The sequence below is a fragment of the Mycetomoellerius zeteki genome, unplaced genomic scaffold (assembly GCF_001594055.1).
Source record: "Mycetomoellerius zeteki isolate Tzet28-1 unplaced genomic scaffold, Tzet1.0 scaffold124, whole genome shotgun sequence".
In the NCBI taxonomy this organism is placed as follows: Eukaryota; Metazoa; Arthropoda; class Insecta; order Hymenoptera; family Formicidae; genus Mycetomoellerius; species Mycetomoellerius zeteki.
The window spans coordinates 137,370-154,836 of NW_017256169.1; the positions used below are offsets into that span (position 1 = coordinate 137,370).

The following is a 17,467-nucleotide window of genomic DNA, read 5'->3' on the forward strand; positions in this document are numbered from 1 at the left end:
TGAATGTCAAGAAGGATAGAACAACGTTTATGTCGAATTGTGTCGACTTGTATCATCAAATGGAAAGCACCCTATAATTGTATACGGGAATACAAGAAGATTTATACCTAAGATATCGGACATTCCCTCAGCTACGAATTTCCTTGAAATTCTGATTGTTTGTTCTCGTAGAAGAATTTGTTAGATTTCTTTAGCGTCTATTGAACTTTCAGGAATTGAACATTTTTATATTCGACTGTAAATATGAAAATTTGTATTGCAGTAAATTAACATGGACATTAATCTAAAAATCAAGAGCTAATAATTTATAACAGCATGTCATCTTCGCGCGCGTGTATCTTAATTTTCAATATTCCACAATCTTTTGATTAATATTTAATTAGCAAGACTCGCCAGTTCGGAGCATCCTGTATTATGAATCTAAAAGAATATGTTGATTTATTAAATGCATGGTATTTTGTATATAATATTATATATATACACGTGCGCGCACAAATATATAAAATGTATATTTTTCAAAGAAAAATATTGTAGAAAACTTTAACATTATGGACGATATGCTCGCGCAACTGCCGCATTTAAAAATGAATAAGCATATATAGCTAGGACTCTCTTTAAAATAACAACAATAACTAATTATAGGGCTACTTAGTCAGCGCGGAAGGAGGTGCGCGATTATTGTGTAATGTAAAATATAAAATGATTACACCTTGGATGTCTTTTTTATTTAAAATTCTTGTATGTTTCGACTCGCTTTGGAGTCCTCTTCAGCATTCTCAATTTTCCTATACTATGTTGGTTGGACGTTTATCGAAGAAGAGTTACTCACAAAGAAAGACATCGGGACATCCAAGGTGTAATCATTTTATATGATATTTTACATTAGAATAATTGTACAATCTCCTTCCGCGCTGATTCTAAGTGCCGCATTTAAATAACATAATCTCATGACAGACACGAAAATGTACATTTTATGTAGTCCTTTTTTCTCCATCTTAATTTCTTGTCATGTGTTTACAGAAGAGATATAAATATTTTATTTTTTGAACATTATCACACATATTCTTCATAAAAAAGTGTCATTGAAGCACTGGAATTAAAATTTGTTTATTGTAACAGATAACTCATGGAATCGCATGCATTTAGCTTATGATGTTTATTCGGTCATAAGTAAAAAATGCAAATTAATCTAAGCTAACACTGGATGGTAATGTGTAAAACTCGTGTGTATTATTAACAATCCTTTAACTCATATTTATTTATGATTCTAATAGTTATAAAATATGCTCTTGTCCTGACGATCTTTATTTATCAGATATGCGTGTGCTCTGATTTGACAACTCACAGAACCCCAGATATATAATATAAGTTTTTGAATAGCCTTTAAACAAAATTGAGATATTCTATTGTGCAATTTTAATATACGTCTATTGAAATATGTATTCTGATGTATTCTACCAAATACAATGGACAGTTGAAGATTTTATCCATGGACGATTACTTCTGATCTGACTTTATACTCACGATATATCTTTGGTTCTACAAAATACTTCGTTTATATTATATTGAAATTTAATGTAATGCTCAATATTTAAATTTATTAATACTTCGTTGTTACACTGAAAATGGCCTAAATTGTAGTCTGTAATTGTCAATTATTGTTAATAATACGCAGTGTGTGTATTACACACAAGTTTTACAAATTCAGTGATATATTAACTTGCATTTTTTATTTATGATTTATTTCTTTGAAGTCTTATTATTCGAGATATATGATATTATTCGGTCTAATCGATTTCGCATGCATTTTTTTTATAATATCCACAAAGCGTTTCATGAGAAATACGTATAATACACTCTCTTTCCTAAAAGCTTTTGTATATTTTATACAATTCTTTTGTATAATTACTATTCTATTATGTAGACTGATGTACATTTATAAAAAGTATCTTCAGAAAACTGGTTTTGACTCTGATGTATGTACATTCATTAAGATTAGAGCATCATCTAAAATAAGTAAGTAATGCTGAAAGAAAGTGCTAAATGGCATAAGAATAAAAAAAATTCAATAATGCACGAGTTTATTATACAGGTTGATGCAAAAGTCCAAGAAATAATTTTATTCACGAAAAATACAAAGCTGCTCTCCACAAAACAGCAAAAAAAGATATAAATCGCGAGTGTGTGTGAGAAGAATCCGTTCTTTGTGACAAAACTACAAATAAAATTTTCATATTAATGCAAATTAAATAAAAATTTCTTAGTTTTTTACACGACCGCTAAAAAGAGGAGAGAGAGAGAGAGAGAGAGAGAGAGAGAGAGAGAGAATGTATATACTTTTATCATTTATGTAAAAGAATATGTATAAAGTTAAATTAGACATAAATATAGCTAATAAAAACGTAATGAAATTGCCTTGTTGGTATTTCGCGAATATCACGAGTCCAACATAATATAAATTTGCTAGTACAAGCACTATGAATTTATAATATAAGAATCTTGCTGAATAAAGCGACCGGAGTGTTTGGAGTAAGTGTCGTACCGCAGTGTGCCTTGCGTTTGAATCTCTTACAAGATATCAACAAGACACACAAAATAAAAAAACATACCTGCAATGTATTATTCTTTTAAAAACGCCTCTGTGAAATTTATATCGTCTCATGTAATATATTTGTAATTGTAATTAGAAAGAACCCAGATAGTCAACCGTGATTTAACATATTAGGCAAACTTACTAAAAATAATATTATATTGCTGGCGCAGGTAGGTGGAAGGAGGGAGAAGGGGGACATACAGGCACAAATATATAAAATGTATATTTATTTTCAAAGAAAAACATTATAGAAGACTTTAACATTGTGAACGATGTATTGTGCAACTGTCGCAAACATATTATCTCACGGCAGATGCAAAAATGTTACACTTTGTAAAACGTTAATCTTTCTTCTCTATATCAATTTCTTTTTTCTACGTTTCGCGGGATATATATATATTTTTTTTCATTTTGAAACATTATCACATACATTCTTCATAAAAAGTGCCATCGAAGCACTGGAATTATAATTTGTTTATTGTAGCAGGTAATTTATGGAATCACATGCGTTTATACGTTCATGAAGATCTCTTGATGAATCGACATGCATTCTTTGGTACAGACAATATCCACATTTCTGTCATGAGATACATACTCCTAAAAGCCTTTTGCAGATATTTTATATAAAAATTCTTTTGTAGAATTACTATTCTATTTTGCGAACTGTAAATCTATGTCGGAGAGAATACCTTAAGTAAAATTATAAAATTTTATAAATTCTCAAGTCTACATAGGGGAGATCTTCAAAAAACTGGTATTTGACTCCGATGTACATCCGTTAAATCATCATCTAAAGTAAGTAATACCATAAAAGAAAAGAACATAGCTAATGCCGAAAGAAAATGCCAGATGTCATGAGAATCAAAAAAGTTCAATAATGCGCAAGGTTTATTATATAAGCGGGATTGAGCTGGTGTAAGTGCCCAAGAAATAGTTTTATTCACGAAGAAGTACATGGCAGCTCCCCAAAACAGTATGGATAAGAAGATATAAATTGCGGGTGTAGGTAAAATTTTTTCTCTGTGGCAAAGCTAGAAATAAGATTTTTCATATTAATACAAATTAAAGAATTCTTAGTTTCTTATATGATCGCAAGAAAAAAAAAGAGAATGTACATACCTTCATCATTATGTAAAAGAATGTGTATAAAATTAAATTGGACATCAATATAGCTAGTAAAAATGTAGCGAAATTGCCTTGCTGATACATATTACCAAATACCGCAAGTCCAACGTTACATAAATTCGCCAGTACAAGCATTATAAATCTTGCGGGATAAAGCGGCCGGAGTAAGTGCGATATGCCGCAGCGCGCCTCATGTTTGAATCTCTGCAAGATATCAATGGAAAATGTGTCTCGCGATGGAACGATAAAATCGAAGAGATACATACCTGCATCATTCTTTTAAAAGCGCCTCTGTCAAATTTGCATCGACCCATATAATATATTTGTACAGTCAGAAAGAAGCATATTAATAAATGCAGGATGGAAAATATTATCAAAAAGGATTTAGAACCATTTAGAACTCCAATCAATCCTGCGAATATTATAACAGCTAACATTCCAAATGTTACCGGTGCTCTAGCGTTTATATCGGGATGACGATTTTGATAAATCTTGATCATACAGAGTACTGCGATTACATACATGAAGCTGGTGTCTAGAAATTAAAAAATAATATATAACTAAAAATTAAAAATAATAATATGTCAAAGACAATACGTTTTATTTTTAATACAACTTACCAAATTGAAAATTGCTACGGCTAGGACACACGTGGTAACTCGCCGACAATATACCTTCCATTATTAATGCAGTGCCCATTGCATAGAATAAACCATAGTGTTGTGGTATGCCATAGCATTTGATTTTCTCTTTATCTGGTTCGTTGTGCTCTCGAGAATACGTTAGAAATATAAATAGTAAACCCAGCATAAGGTATCCAAAATTTGAAAATAGGTGATTGAAGTCGGACAGCAAACCCAGTGGATGAGCGCATAGGAAATTGTAATAGCACATGTCTTGATTTCCAGTTGTATGAAGTACACGCTGATATGTCACTGCCAATTGTACAACCGGCAGTGTATAGAATATCGCGACAGTTGCCAAGTAATATAAATATAAACGAGATTTATGTCGCAATATCCTTGGTTCCTTGCGAGCGAGATCACAGACCGAAAGAATGACCTTTGTTCGTATTACATCCTTATCAGAGAGAGCATCCTCCATTAGATCTATATCATCCTCGTCCAGGGATGAATCTTCTTCCGTAGAATTCCGTTGTTTCGGACTATTCTGACAAAATATTTAATATTACAAACATTAAAATTATTGTGAATGTACTTTGCAAAATGCATAAAACATGCACGGCTACAGGATGAGGCATATTTTTTTTATTTTATTATAGTATATATATATAACGCATTATAAATCCCTTTGAAACTCTAAAACTTTTGTTCAAAATATTTTTTTGTATCTTAATTTTTGAGATATTTACTTATCACACTTTATGTGCCTTATTCTGTACATGAAATATGAATCCATTATTATTAGTTACCTCTTCTACCACTGATGGACTCGGTATGTGTTCGTTAAAATCTTGATCATTTATCGGGTCTTGTGTCGCAAGTTTTTTACTCTCTCTAATACTGAACACTATTACAACTGTTATATAAATGATACAAAAACCTAATACAATTGCTACTGCTGACACCGATGCAACAATATAATCCCGTTTGGTAATAGTTGGATTTACGATTAATGTAACATTTTTAGTACGAATAGGATTACTACTAGACAACCCATTGCAGTCAGTGTCCTCCCCTTTGACAACAAGTACAACGAAAAATCCTGACGGATAAGCTTCTCTCTGAAACAAATATTGTAACAATTTCATGTTGTGAGTAATACTGTTGCATTATTAATAGCATATTATAACAATTTTATTATATTATCATTGTATATGCAGGTTGGAACATGGAAATCGGATGATTTTCAATATTAAATAATAATATGAAATATAACTTAGATGTTACTTTCTTATATAATACGAAATAATGAAATCAGATGCAAGAGCTCACTGAACACTCAATGAGCAGTCATAGTACTGAATGTACCCAAAGCAGCTCAATAAGCATTCATCTTTAATATAATTAATTCTTGCCTTTACTTCTTGGTTGGATCATTGTAGGAATCAATCATAATAAAGAATCATTGAGCGTTCTCTGAGCTGTCTGCTAAACGTAGTCATTATCTAAATATACTCAAATAGTATTCTATTTCCTATTGTTATATAATAAAAAATTAATATTTAGTTATTTTGCGTATTATTTTATTTTGAAAATTATCAGATTTTCATAGTCCACTCTGTATAAAATACATCAATCACATACTCTGAAAGATTAGAACAGTTCAGCTTACCGGTACCGTAATACCTCCTCTTCTACTTACAGTCTGCCAATGTCCAGAAAATTCAATATTTCGTTCCAAATCAAATACAGGACACTGGAAAGGAAAAATAGAAATTTGTAAATATTGATTTTATTAAGAATTGTCATGTATTTTATCATGTCTTACCGATGTATTTTGTACAGAAACAGTCATACAGACATCATTGTCTGATTCAACACGAACAATGATTGAGGAATTCTCCTCCTTCGAAAAGATGTAGCCATAATATATAGGTTCAGATGGAGAAATTTGTACTTCTACTTTATTTCCGGAACTACAAAGGATCAAATGTAAAAATTTTTATATGCGAGCATATTTTTGATATGTTTCATAATAATCTTGTATTTGTAAGGTAATACATGATACTACCTTAAATAAAAGTCCATAACTTCCACTACACTAACAGAGAAAGTGATATTCTCACGACTGGCTGTGGAAATACCAACAATAACATGTTCGTCATCATTTTGTGCGTACCGATAATACTTTGTGGAGCACAGAGTACGACTAGTTTTATTATATATCACAGTATCTAAATCTGCGCTGTTGACAAGCAAAGGTATTTGCCAGGACAGAATACCTGTTGTTTGACGTACAACTATTATCAATGGCAAACTATGAGTCGCGTTGCTTTCTACTGTAATCCTAGCAGTTTCCAGAGTTACCTACAAATATATCATTAATATATAATTAATATGACAAATGTAAATAATATACAAATAAATCATATAAATAAACATAATAAATGTAAATAATTTTTTTATTCAATAATAATACAGTACAATATATTTTGATTAATTTTTTGTTTCTCAATAAATAATGAAAATTTCTCGTAGTTTTTTACATTGAAAGATATTTTTCAAAAAAATTTCATCATCCTTTAATTTTTAAAAATTCTGCTTTGAATTTATTATGTAATAACATAAATTTGTAATTAGAAAAAATTGTAATACTTTTTCACAATACAAAAATAAAAGGGATGATACAAAGCCCTTTTTATTGTTTGTACAATTTGAAGTAATATATTAAAATAAAATTTATTGGAAATATTTGATGTAAAAAAATTACATCAATTTACAAAGTTTTTGTTTTTCAACACTTAAATGATTTTCATGTATTTTTTACTGTGTAAAGAAAGTGGTAAATTGTTTAAATTTGTAGCTTTTTCAAAAATAAAGTCTTTGATTTGCCAATATCTGTAAATAATGGAACTTTTTTAAGGCTTTACCTTATTTTTTTTTCAGTAGCTAAAAATATGTGATAATCATCATACAGGTGCTAAGAAATAGATACCTTGCAGTATAAGTAGAAGTAGTGTAAGTAAAAGATATGTACTCAATGAATTAATTTCATCAGGACTTACATTACTGGCAGGATACAAAAACACATATTCAACTGTAGCATTTATGGTTTTGTTATAAGTATGTTCATATTTTGCCTCTATAACGATTGGAGAAAAAGATGGAGATGATATAGTCACTGTCCTTATAGCATCAAGAAGCGATAATACGGTAATCAATTTCAAAGCGTTTTGCATCTCCATTGCTAGAAAAAAGACCAAATGATTCGAACAATTTTGCTAGAAAAGAGACGAAATGGTTTGAACAAATTTAATAAACGTGTAGTACCTTCGTAATATATTATATATGTTTATAAACAAGATAATTGTATAGTTTGGCTACAGAATTTCAAAAATCAATAAAATTAAGCTTATTCGACGCGTTTTTACATGAAACGGAAGAATCTGACAGAAATAAGCTTTCTGCCTCGAGAACTGAGATATTAAGCGTTAAAGTTGACGACCATTGAGGTTAGGAAATCTGTCAACTACGAAATACTGCGACGCGATATGACTACGTTTACACGGAACCATTTACGCCGAAGTTATAACATCGATATTATGAAATTGGCCAATCACAATCATTCCATTCTTCTTAGGAATAGCTATGATTGGCCAATTTCGTGACATCGACGTTGTAACTTCGGCGTAAATCAAACCGTGTAAACGTAGTTTATGTATAGATGTACTATATTACGGCCGCATTTTCATGCATGGATATGGCCACATGCGCGTGCGTTTTTGATATTTCTCGCTACAGTAGAATGCACGAAATTTGAACTTAACATTTTGAAGCAAGTGCAATGAAATACTTGTTGAAAAAACATACGTTAAAGGCCATCACACGTACAAAAATTTTAGTCCTAATCGTAAGGCCGTGAATCGGCCAATCACAATCGAGCGTTTTAAAACGCGAGATCGTAATTTTGATTGTGATTGGTCGATTTGCTTGCGATCTTATGATTACGTCTAAAATTTTTGTACGTGTGATGGCCTTAACTGAAATCTGTATTCCATTGGCTGAATTTTAGAATTTTAGGGTTAAGACCGAAGCATAAATTAGGCATTACCCCGGATCTACAATAGGTGTTTTAAGACTTAAGCAATAGGAGAAATTGACCAATTACAGTCGAATCCGAGGAGAATAATCGACTGTGATTCGTCCATTTCTTATGGCTTAAGGCTTAAGAAATGGGCGAATCACAATCGATTATTCCCCTCGGATTCGACTATAATTGGTCAGTTTCTTATGGCTTAAGTCTTAAAACACCTATTGTAGATTCGGACTTAATATCTTGAGTGCTCTCCAGGGCTGCATTTTTTTGGCGCTTAAGCCGGCGGCTTGTTTTCTTGCTGGATTGCTAGCTAGAATAAATTCTTGCCACCGTATTGGCTACGATGCTGACACTATCAGTACCACGGCCAATACGATGGTAAGATTCTAATCTAGCTAGGAATCCAGTAAGAAAACAAGCATCGTGTGCGGCAGGCTTAAGGTCGCAAGCAAATCAACCAATCACAATCAAAATTAAGATCTCGCGTTTTTAAATGCTCAACTGTGATTGGCCGATTTGCTTATGGCCTAGTTGCACTAGTGGGCGATAGGGCAGCCAAGAGAAAACGCTATAAGAATTGACCAATCACAGTCGAACGAGAGGATAATAACCGATTATGATTGGTCAATTTCTTACCCATTACGATATAAGTTGACAGATTACGGCCACTACGGTCAATATAAATAATCTCTATCTGTCATAAAGGAGAATCGATTCTTTAAAAAAAAAAAAAGGAGATTCATTAAAAATCAAGATTTTCAGAAATCGATTATATCTCCAAGAATCGAGAAAAAATGAACGCATTCAGCGGATTCAACAGTTTAGTGAGTGCTCGCTGTTATTGGTGCATTCTTCTAGATCGTCCAATCAGATCCTCAGATTTAGAAGAATACACCAATAGCAGCGAGCACTCACTAAATTGTTGAGTTCGTTGAATGCACCCAATTTCGCATCACTGAACGCGAGGTAAATAATGGCGGAACCGTGCATTGTTATTACGCGTAGACGATAATGGTTATTTGTATCTTGGCACGTAAACGTACGAGGTATCGGTCCTATTTGAAAAGATGCATCAGTTGAGACGCCTTTCCGCCACGTCGCAAATGTGAGGCGACGCCCGCGGCGCGAAAACGCGCAAGAATTCCCCCTCGAAGAGAGAGAGACTCGCGGTTGTGTCGTAATTCGGAGTGAACAGCGACATACCCACCGCGACGTTCCCCAACGTTTCCTGACGTTTACGATACCTCTTTCGCTTCCCATTCGTAAAACGGACAGGATGAGCCGCGGTTTCGTCCGGCGACATGAACGATTCAGGAGATATTTTTGATAACGCTCTCGTTTCTCCTTGTGATGTAAGGAGATCTTGACGTACGTGGTGCTTCGCCCACCGTACGTGCGTGTTAACTTGTGCCTGACGGAGGACTCGAGAGATTTTGTTATTCATCATGGTGCACGGCAACATACCGAACGTATACAAATATAATTTTTGGGCGGAGAGGCCCGGGGACGCGCACGAGCCCGCTGTGGTGGAACTCACGTGCCTGATGCCAAACGGTGTTGTCATACCGTTTGAAATCAATCGCAATATTACCTTAGATCAGATCAAGGAGGTGAGTATCTTGCGTGTACGAAGTATCTAATAGTGAATTTGGTCACTCGCATTGCATTGGATAACTGTACATTAAAAGCTGCTTCGTACAAAATATCTAAATGCAATGATATAATATATTCAACTTTTACAATTAAATAATATACATATATTCTGTTAAATACAATATCTCCAGATACGGCAAGTTGCCCACAGATTGCTGTTAATTTATTTGAAACTGCTTTGCTTAAGTTGCCTTCAATAAAAAAAAAAACAGCTTTCGATGTTGCTGGATTGTCGATTCTTATTTTTATTGTTTAAAATGTTTATATGCTCTTTATATTTAATTATGCTAATTTCGTGTATAGCAGCTTTTAGTATACTAATCATTAATTAAATGTAATGCAAGGGACCAAATTTGCTATAAAAGGTCTGTTGTTTATCGCTGCAGTGGACTGTACTAACTTTCTTGCTTTTGCCAAATGTTAAATATATATACATATGTATATATGTATACACATAAAATTTCAAGTATAATGAGTATGTTCACTACTTCAGTTATAAAGAACAGATCTCCAAGGGGAACAACATTCTCTTTCTTGCTCTTTAATCCTTTGACTGTACCAGTGGAATACATATTTGCATGGCGATTGATATACTAAATTCATGACTTGAATTTAAAAAATATGAAAAATATGGTTACATTCGCATCTTAGGATATATTTTAGTTAATTGTCCACAATGCTCTCTCATTTGTTTTTATTTAATCATAAGGACATAATAACATCAGTAAGTAACGATACTAGATATGTATATGAATTTATTAAATTTATTATCCAAGTAACATAGGTATATATAAACTTATATTCAAGTAACATAAAGACCTGGAATCTCTTACAGTATTGGGTGAGTGCAAAAGTTTGTGCCAGATTACAAAAAATTTTTATATAAGAGTTCCGAACACAATATTTTACTCACATTGACAATTGTATTGTTTGATAGAGTAAAATTTCAGCTTTAAGAATCTGTTTTTTTTAAGTATACGATGATTTTTAACGTTACGAGAAATCAAAGTCAGTGAAAATGTTCTTTCACCAACTTTCAGAGTCGTAATCTTGTATATCAAAGTCAAGGCGTTTGGGAATTATTCCTCTTATTTTCATTTTTACATTAAAAATGAAAATAACAAGAACAACCTCAGGCTTTGATTTTGATAAATGGTATCAAGGTCGTAATCTTGAATAACATTTGAAAACGGAAAAATAAAGGTAAAGGACATATACCACAAAGATGTTAATAGTGTCTACTATATTTAAATATAAAACACTCGCTACTGATATCTTGCGTTTGTGGTGTATGCCCTTTATTTTTCCGTTTTAAATTTGTACCACGTGTTTACATTTATTGAATATTTGAAAAATTTCAACCATCAGTTGGACACTGTAAATAATGGCATAATACTGGTGGTATTGTAACTTTCAAACTTCAGGACTCAAAAAGTAGTTGGAATGGAAAAATATTAGGTATACAAGTATGACTTTACGGATTTTCAATAGATGGCGGTATAGTCATACTGCTGTATTATTTAAAGTTGGCAATACATGTACTTGAAAGGTGTATATGCAGCTTTAAAACGTAGTACATTTCATTTGATTAAAGTGTAAACAACTATTATTTTTATCGCATTGAAAATGTCAAATTTTGTACCCGAAAAACGCTATTTGCGGGAAGTTTTACTTCATTATTTTTTTCTAAAGAAAAATACAGCTGAAAGTCATCAGTGTGAAAAATGGAATTTAAATGAAAAATTTAAACGATTCAGAAGCAATGATTTTGATTTGGATGATAAAGAGCATGGAAAGCCACCGAAAAAATTTGAAGATGCACAATTGGAAGCATTACTTGACGAAGATGCATGTCAAACAAAGAAAGAATTGGCAACAGCATTAAATGTTGCTAATTAATACGTTTGAACCGAGCTGTGAAGGAAAAACGATCGGAATGGAAGAACAGACATGACAAGATAATTTTACAGCATGACAACGCCAGACATGTTCATGAATCCGTCGAGAATTATTTAGAAAGAGTGAACTGGGAGATTCTACCTCACCCCGTCGTATTCACCAGACATTGCTCCCTCAGATTACTATTTGTTTCGGTCCATAGCGTCGGCCCTTTCTGTAGAACGGTTCAGATCTTGTGAAGAAATAAAAAATTGGCTTGATAATTGGATCGCTTCAAAACATCCAGACTTCTATCAGCGTGGAATCCGTTTATTGCCTGAAAGGTGGGCCAAGATTGTGGCTTCCGATGGAGTATACTTTGAATAAAGTAAAAATGATTTATGTTATGTCAAATCAATGCATTTTTTTAATCAAAAAATCCGTAAAGTCATACTTGTATACCTAATATATCGTTATAGTGTTTTGAAAAGTTCTCGAGATCTACAAGAATATATACAATGAAAAATGGGGATTTCCATTAAAAAATTAAACTTTGATCTAACCTTGGCGATGCTACATGTCAAAATGATAAGATTAGTAAAAAGATCTTTTTAAACCCTACAACTTTTGTCTGAAATACTTTTCTATAAAATTTATATTTTACGAGATATTCAGGGATACTTTTGCCTCACTCTGTGTGTATATGCAGATTGAATCTTCTGAATGGCTGTACTAACGTTGAAATGAATTAATGCAACTGGGAAGAGAATAAGAGATCACATATATGAGAGAATGAAATATTCATCTCTCTTGGTACAGCTATTAAGATTCACCTGTGTATAGTGAAATAACCATGTATATAAAACATTATGTTTTTGATGAGAATCATCTCATATTCTTGTCTAATATTTCATAAATAATAAGGATAAAATGACTGCAAGAGTGTTACAAGCGTCGCACAACACATGTTGCATAGAATCATACATCTTTAGATATATATATATATAATATAAAAATGAAACGTATATTTATCTAACAATTACAAATATACTTTAGTACACATATTGTAATAAAAACACTAAAGAATATTTTATATTTGTTTAAATTTGCAATTATTTTAGAAATATATAACAATGTGAGCACAAAAGATTTAGTCAATGCATATGAAATATTCCAATATTGTACAGTTAAAGGATTACTACGTAATCGTTGCAAAAATATAAGCTGATGGATACTTAACAGGATCTGTGGGATGAGGCTAGTAAATATCCTCTTCACGGAACATTGAAAGACGCGCCGTCATATGTATTTTCGTGTATTAATTCGAACGCAGAGATAGAAGAATTGCGGGATGAAACGAGACGTCTCTGTGATATAAAACCCTTTTGTTCGGTATTAAAAGTTATAGAACGGGAAGGTATAAAAAGTGATAGGAATTTAGACTCGCAAATTGGCGTTTTAATCGGTAAGGGATTGCACGAGTTTGCTGCCCTGAAGAATTCCGAGGTCAACGACTTCAGATGGAAGATGCGGCTCCTGGGAGACGACGTAGCGTTAAGTAGGCAGAAAAGATGCTGGACGGAAAAAGTGCATTATCAGTTCCCTTCGAGGATAGCGCCGACGTCTACCGTACCTAAAAATATTGAGAGCCGTTTGAAGGACGGAAATATCGTTTTAGTTACTAAATTCGAAAAGTCAGAGGTAAGGCAAAATTATTTCCACCGAAGAAAAAAATATTGTTCGAATAAATTCTCATAAAAATTGATATTGTTTTGCAGGTTACGTTTACCTTTCAAATAGCACATACTACTACACCTCCTGAACTGCTCGAGGCAATCCTGAACAAAAGGGCAAATACTCTTAAAACTCGCGGCGAACAACCAAACGACTTTACGCTGAAGGTTTGCGGACAGGAAGAGTATTTAATCGGCGATAATATTCCGCTTATACAATTTTGTTATATTCAAGATTGCCTAGCGAAAGACATCATGCCTACGCTGGTTACGCTCAGCAAACAGAGTGTACCTGTGGACCAAGATAGCGCCTTCGACAATCTGGACGTGGATACGTTGCAACGTACGAAACCATCGTCCTCTACGTTAACGTTACGTAAAAAGGGCAAGCATATCTCAGCGTGGAAAATCGAAGAACCTTTTGTCTTCACCGTAAATGGAATTTCTCGCCTTAACTGTGATGCCGCGCATCGTACTGTGGAGGTGTGCCTCAATTTCTCTTTGATATTTCTTTAAAATAAGATTATTTGAAGTTTGTATAACTTTTGTTTCTTGTTTCTTTTGTATATATAGATTGGACTGCAAGCTGGCCTTTTTCACGGTGGAAAATCCCTCTGCGAAAGTCAGAAAACCAAAGAAATTATTGTAAGTTCCGATGGTAGCTGCGAATGGGAAGAGACTCTTAAATTCGACATTAAAGTCAGGGATATACCGCGAATGGCACGGCTGTGCTTTGTATTATATGAGATCAGTAAAACTGCGAAGGGTTTAAAGAGCAGGAGACTGATTAGGGATTCGAAGCAAGAACTCTTCATAAATCCTTTATGTTGGGCGAATACGACGATATATGATTTTAAGTCACAATTAAAAACGGGTGCTATGACATTATATACATGGACATATGCGGAGGATATACAAAATGATGATTTGCTTCATCCCCTTGGGACAGTAGTATCCAATCCACATATAGATAGGGCAGCTGCTCTCATGTTAACATTTCCAAAGTAATTATTTGTTTTCTTATTTATAAAGTGAGAATACTGCATTACATCATGCGTTTCTCTCACATCTGTTTATTTTATAGTTATGGAAAAGATCAATGTGTCTTATATCCTACTCCGGAAAAAATGGTGGAATATGCCCAAACATTGCGAGAACAATCTAACGAGCGCTTAGCTAAAGACGAATTAAATCAGGAATCTGATGTTGGTAGTCAACAGTTGGAACAATTGAGATTACTAGCCGACAGGGATCCGCTGCACGAATTGCATGAACAAGAGAAGAAGACGATGTGGGCGTTGAGACATCATTGTCTTCGCGAAATCCCGACGCTTTTGGCTAAACTGTTACAATGCGTTGAATGGAACGATCGTAGGTAAGAAATTAATTGATTAATCGCTAAAGTTGTTAAAAAAATAACAAATTAAGAACAGATTAAGACTTGTGAACCTTTATAGAGAAGTTGCGGAGGCCACAGCACTTGTACAACAATGGCCGAAACTGCCAGTAGAGAAAGCATTGGAATTGTTAGACTACGCTTACGCTGATCAAAATGTTAGAAATTTCGCTGTTCGCTGTTTAAGAGACGTAACAGACGACGATCTCAGTCTCTACCTGTTGCAGCTGGCTCAAGCCTTAAAACATGAGAATTATTTAGCATGTCCTTTGACAGAGTTTCTCTTAAAACGGGCACTTAATAATCAGAGAATAGGACACTTTTTATTTTGGCATCTCAGGTTAGAGGCAACAGAATTTTACATGTATTTTATTTGCTTATTTATTATAATTTACAATCTCCTTTTTTTATTATTACATGTATTATTTTATTATTCTAAAAATTACAATCATCTCATTTTTTTATTGAAAACTTTTAATTGTTTAATCAATCAGACATTTATAAACCGAGGCACATATGAAGTGATAATCGAGATTAAATAATTAGTCGACCGCTTTACATGAAGCCTCACGATTATCTTTATTCCTTACAGTTTTAATTAATTCACTGCTCATTTCTTGAAAATTAGATCAGAAATGCAGGTTGGCGCAGTGTCCGTTCGTTTCGGTCTCATATTGGAAGCATATTGCAGAGGAAGCCAACAGCACATGTTATCGTTATTTAAACAGATGAAGTGCTTGGAGAAACTGAGGAGTGTTTCGCAGCAAGTGAAGCAGAAGAAGGATCGTAAGGCTGCCCTTCAGGGCTTTCAGGACATCATCCTGGAACCACACTGCCAGGAAGCGATATCCGATGTCCTTAATCCCCTTGATCCGAGTTTCAGATGGAATCGCATCAAGTGAGTTTACCATATTCGCTTGTTGAATATGTCATTTTTCACATTTTCTGTATCATCTCTTGTTTTCTTTTTATCAGAATCGAAAAATGCCGAGTGATGGACAGCAAAATGCGCCCGCTTTGGTTAGTTTTCGAGAATAGTGATCCTTTTGGCGAAGATATTTACTTAATTCTCAAACACGGAGATGACTTGAGACAAGACATGTTGACACTCCAGATGCTACGTATTATGGACAAGCTCTGGAAGAATGAGGGCTTGGATTTACGTATGAATCCATATGGTTGCATATCTACGGAGAACAGAGTCGGGATGATAGAGGTGGTGCTAAATGCGGAAACAATCGCGAACATTCAGAAGGAAAAGGGCACATTTTCTGCAACGGCAGCCTTCAGGTGAGTAGTGAAAATACAAAATATCGATATAATTCAACAAATATATATCAATGACTTCTTCACAATTTCTTTATATTTACAGGAGAGGTTCCTTATTAGCTTGGCTAAAAGATCACAACCACACGGAAACGGCGTTGAACAAAGCGATCGAGGAATTTACTTTGAGTTGCGCGGGTTATTGTGTAGCGACGTACGTTTTAGGGATAGCTGACAGACATTCTGACAATATAATGGTTAAAAAGACTGGGCAACTGTTTCACGTCGATTTTGGTCACATTTTGGGTCACTTTAAGGAGAAATTCGGATTCAGACGCGAAAGAGTACCCTTCGTTCTGACCAATGATTTTGTACATGTCATAAATAAAGGTCAAACGAAGAAAGGGCACGCTGCCGAGTTTCAAAGATTTCAGAATCATTGCGAGCAAGCCTTTTTAGTTCTGCGCCAACATGGAGGACTTATATTGTCTCTGTTTGCCATGATGATATCTACCGGCCTGCCTGAACTCTCGTCGGAGAAAGATCTGAATTATCTTAGAGATACCTTGGTACAATAGTCATAAAATTATACATTAATATATCCAATTAAGTATAATGAGTACATCCAAATAATACATTTAAATACATTTACAGGTCCTAGAAATGTCCGAAGGCGAGGCACAAAAGCATTTTAGGAGCAAATTCGACGAGGCCCTCTGCAATTCGTGGAAAACGTCGTTGAATTGGGCGTCGCATAATATGTCCAAGAACAATAAGACTACATGAATAGCAACAATTATCAATAATGTGAGAGATTCTACGCACCTAAAAATACTGTCACATGACGTCATCGAACGTTACATCGCATTACAAAATGTAATGTTAAGACGTTGTGACACATTTGACAAGCACATCGCGTTTGGCTGCTTGTCCGAGGCTGGAGGATTGCAAAAAAATAATAAAGCTGTCGTTTTCGACAGACGTCGTCAGGATTGGAAATCGACGACCGTAACCAGTATTTGAGACTGTATAAACGATCATTGCTGCTAATATCAGCGGACTCGTGATACTATCCAGTGATGATTTAGTAAAATGATTTCTCGA

The 17,467-nt window shown here is 33.9% G+C and overlaps 2 protein-coding genes across 2 annotated transcripts; one reads left to right on the forward strand and one right to left on the reverse strand.

Moving 5' to 3' along the window:
- Window positions 1-3,274: 3,274 nt before the first annotated feature.
- Window positions 3,275-7,873, reverse strand: LOC108731301 (SID1 transmembrane family member 1). The gene is made up of 10 exons (XM_018461556.1): window positions 7,672-7,873; window positions 7,407-7,588; window positions 6,413-6,708; window positions 6,170-6,317; window positions 6,014-6,097; window positions 5,151-5,462; window positions 4,339-4,888; window positions 3,985-4,253; window positions 3,713-3,922; window positions 3,275-3,624 (listed from the first exon to the last, which is right to left on the reverse strand). Exons 2-10 carry the CDS (start codon window positions 7,584-7,586, stop codon window positions 3,337-3,339), a joined length of 2,337 nt encoding a protein of 778 aa, XP_018317058.1. The 5' UTR covers window positions 7,587-7,588; window positions 7,672-7,873; the 3' UTR covers window positions 3,275-3,336.
- Window positions 7,874-9,409: 1,536 nt separating this feature from the next.
- On the forward strand, window positions 9,410-17,467 carry Pi3K92E (phosphatidylinositol 3-kinase 92E). Its single transcript, XM_018461594.1, has 10 exons — window positions 9,410-10,047; window positions 13,211-13,669; window positions 13,747-14,184; window positions 14,275-14,705; window positions 14,786-15,076; window positions 15,159-15,437; window positions 15,726-15,995; window positions 16,073-16,387; window positions 16,470-16,932; window positions 17,018-17,467. The coding sequence occupies exons 1-10, from the start codon at window positions 9,883-9,885 to the stop codon at window positions 17,147-17,149; spliced, it is 3,243 nt and encodes a 1,080-aa protein (XP_018317096.1). The 5' UTR covers window positions 9,410-9,882; the 3' UTR covers window positions 17,150-17,467.

Coding starts and splice junctions, on each gene's coding strand:
- LOC108731301 (XM_018461556.1), bottom strand. CDS start 7,586: ATGGAGATGCAAAACGCTTTGAAATTGATTACCGTATTATCGCTTCTT. Junction 6,709..7,406: donor TTTTGTATCCTGCCAGTAAT/GTAAGTCCTGAT, acceptor ATATATTTGTAG/GTAACTCTGGAAACTGCTAG. Junction 4,254..4,338: donor CCGTAGCAATTTTCAATTTG/GTAAGTTGTATT, acceptor TTTAATTTCTAG/ACACCAGCTTCATGTATGTA.
- Pi3K92E (XM_018461594.1), top strand. CDS start 9,883: ATGGTGCACGGCAACATACCGAACGTATACAAATATAATTTTTGGGCG. Junction 10,048..13,210: donor CCTTAGATCAGATCAAGGAG/GTGAGTATCTTG, acceptor GATACTTAACAG/GATCTGTGGGATGAGGCTAG. Junction 13,670..13,746: donor CTAAATTCGAAAAGTCAGAG/GTAAGGCAAAAT, acceptor ATTGTTTTGCAG/GTTACGTTTACCTTTCAAAT.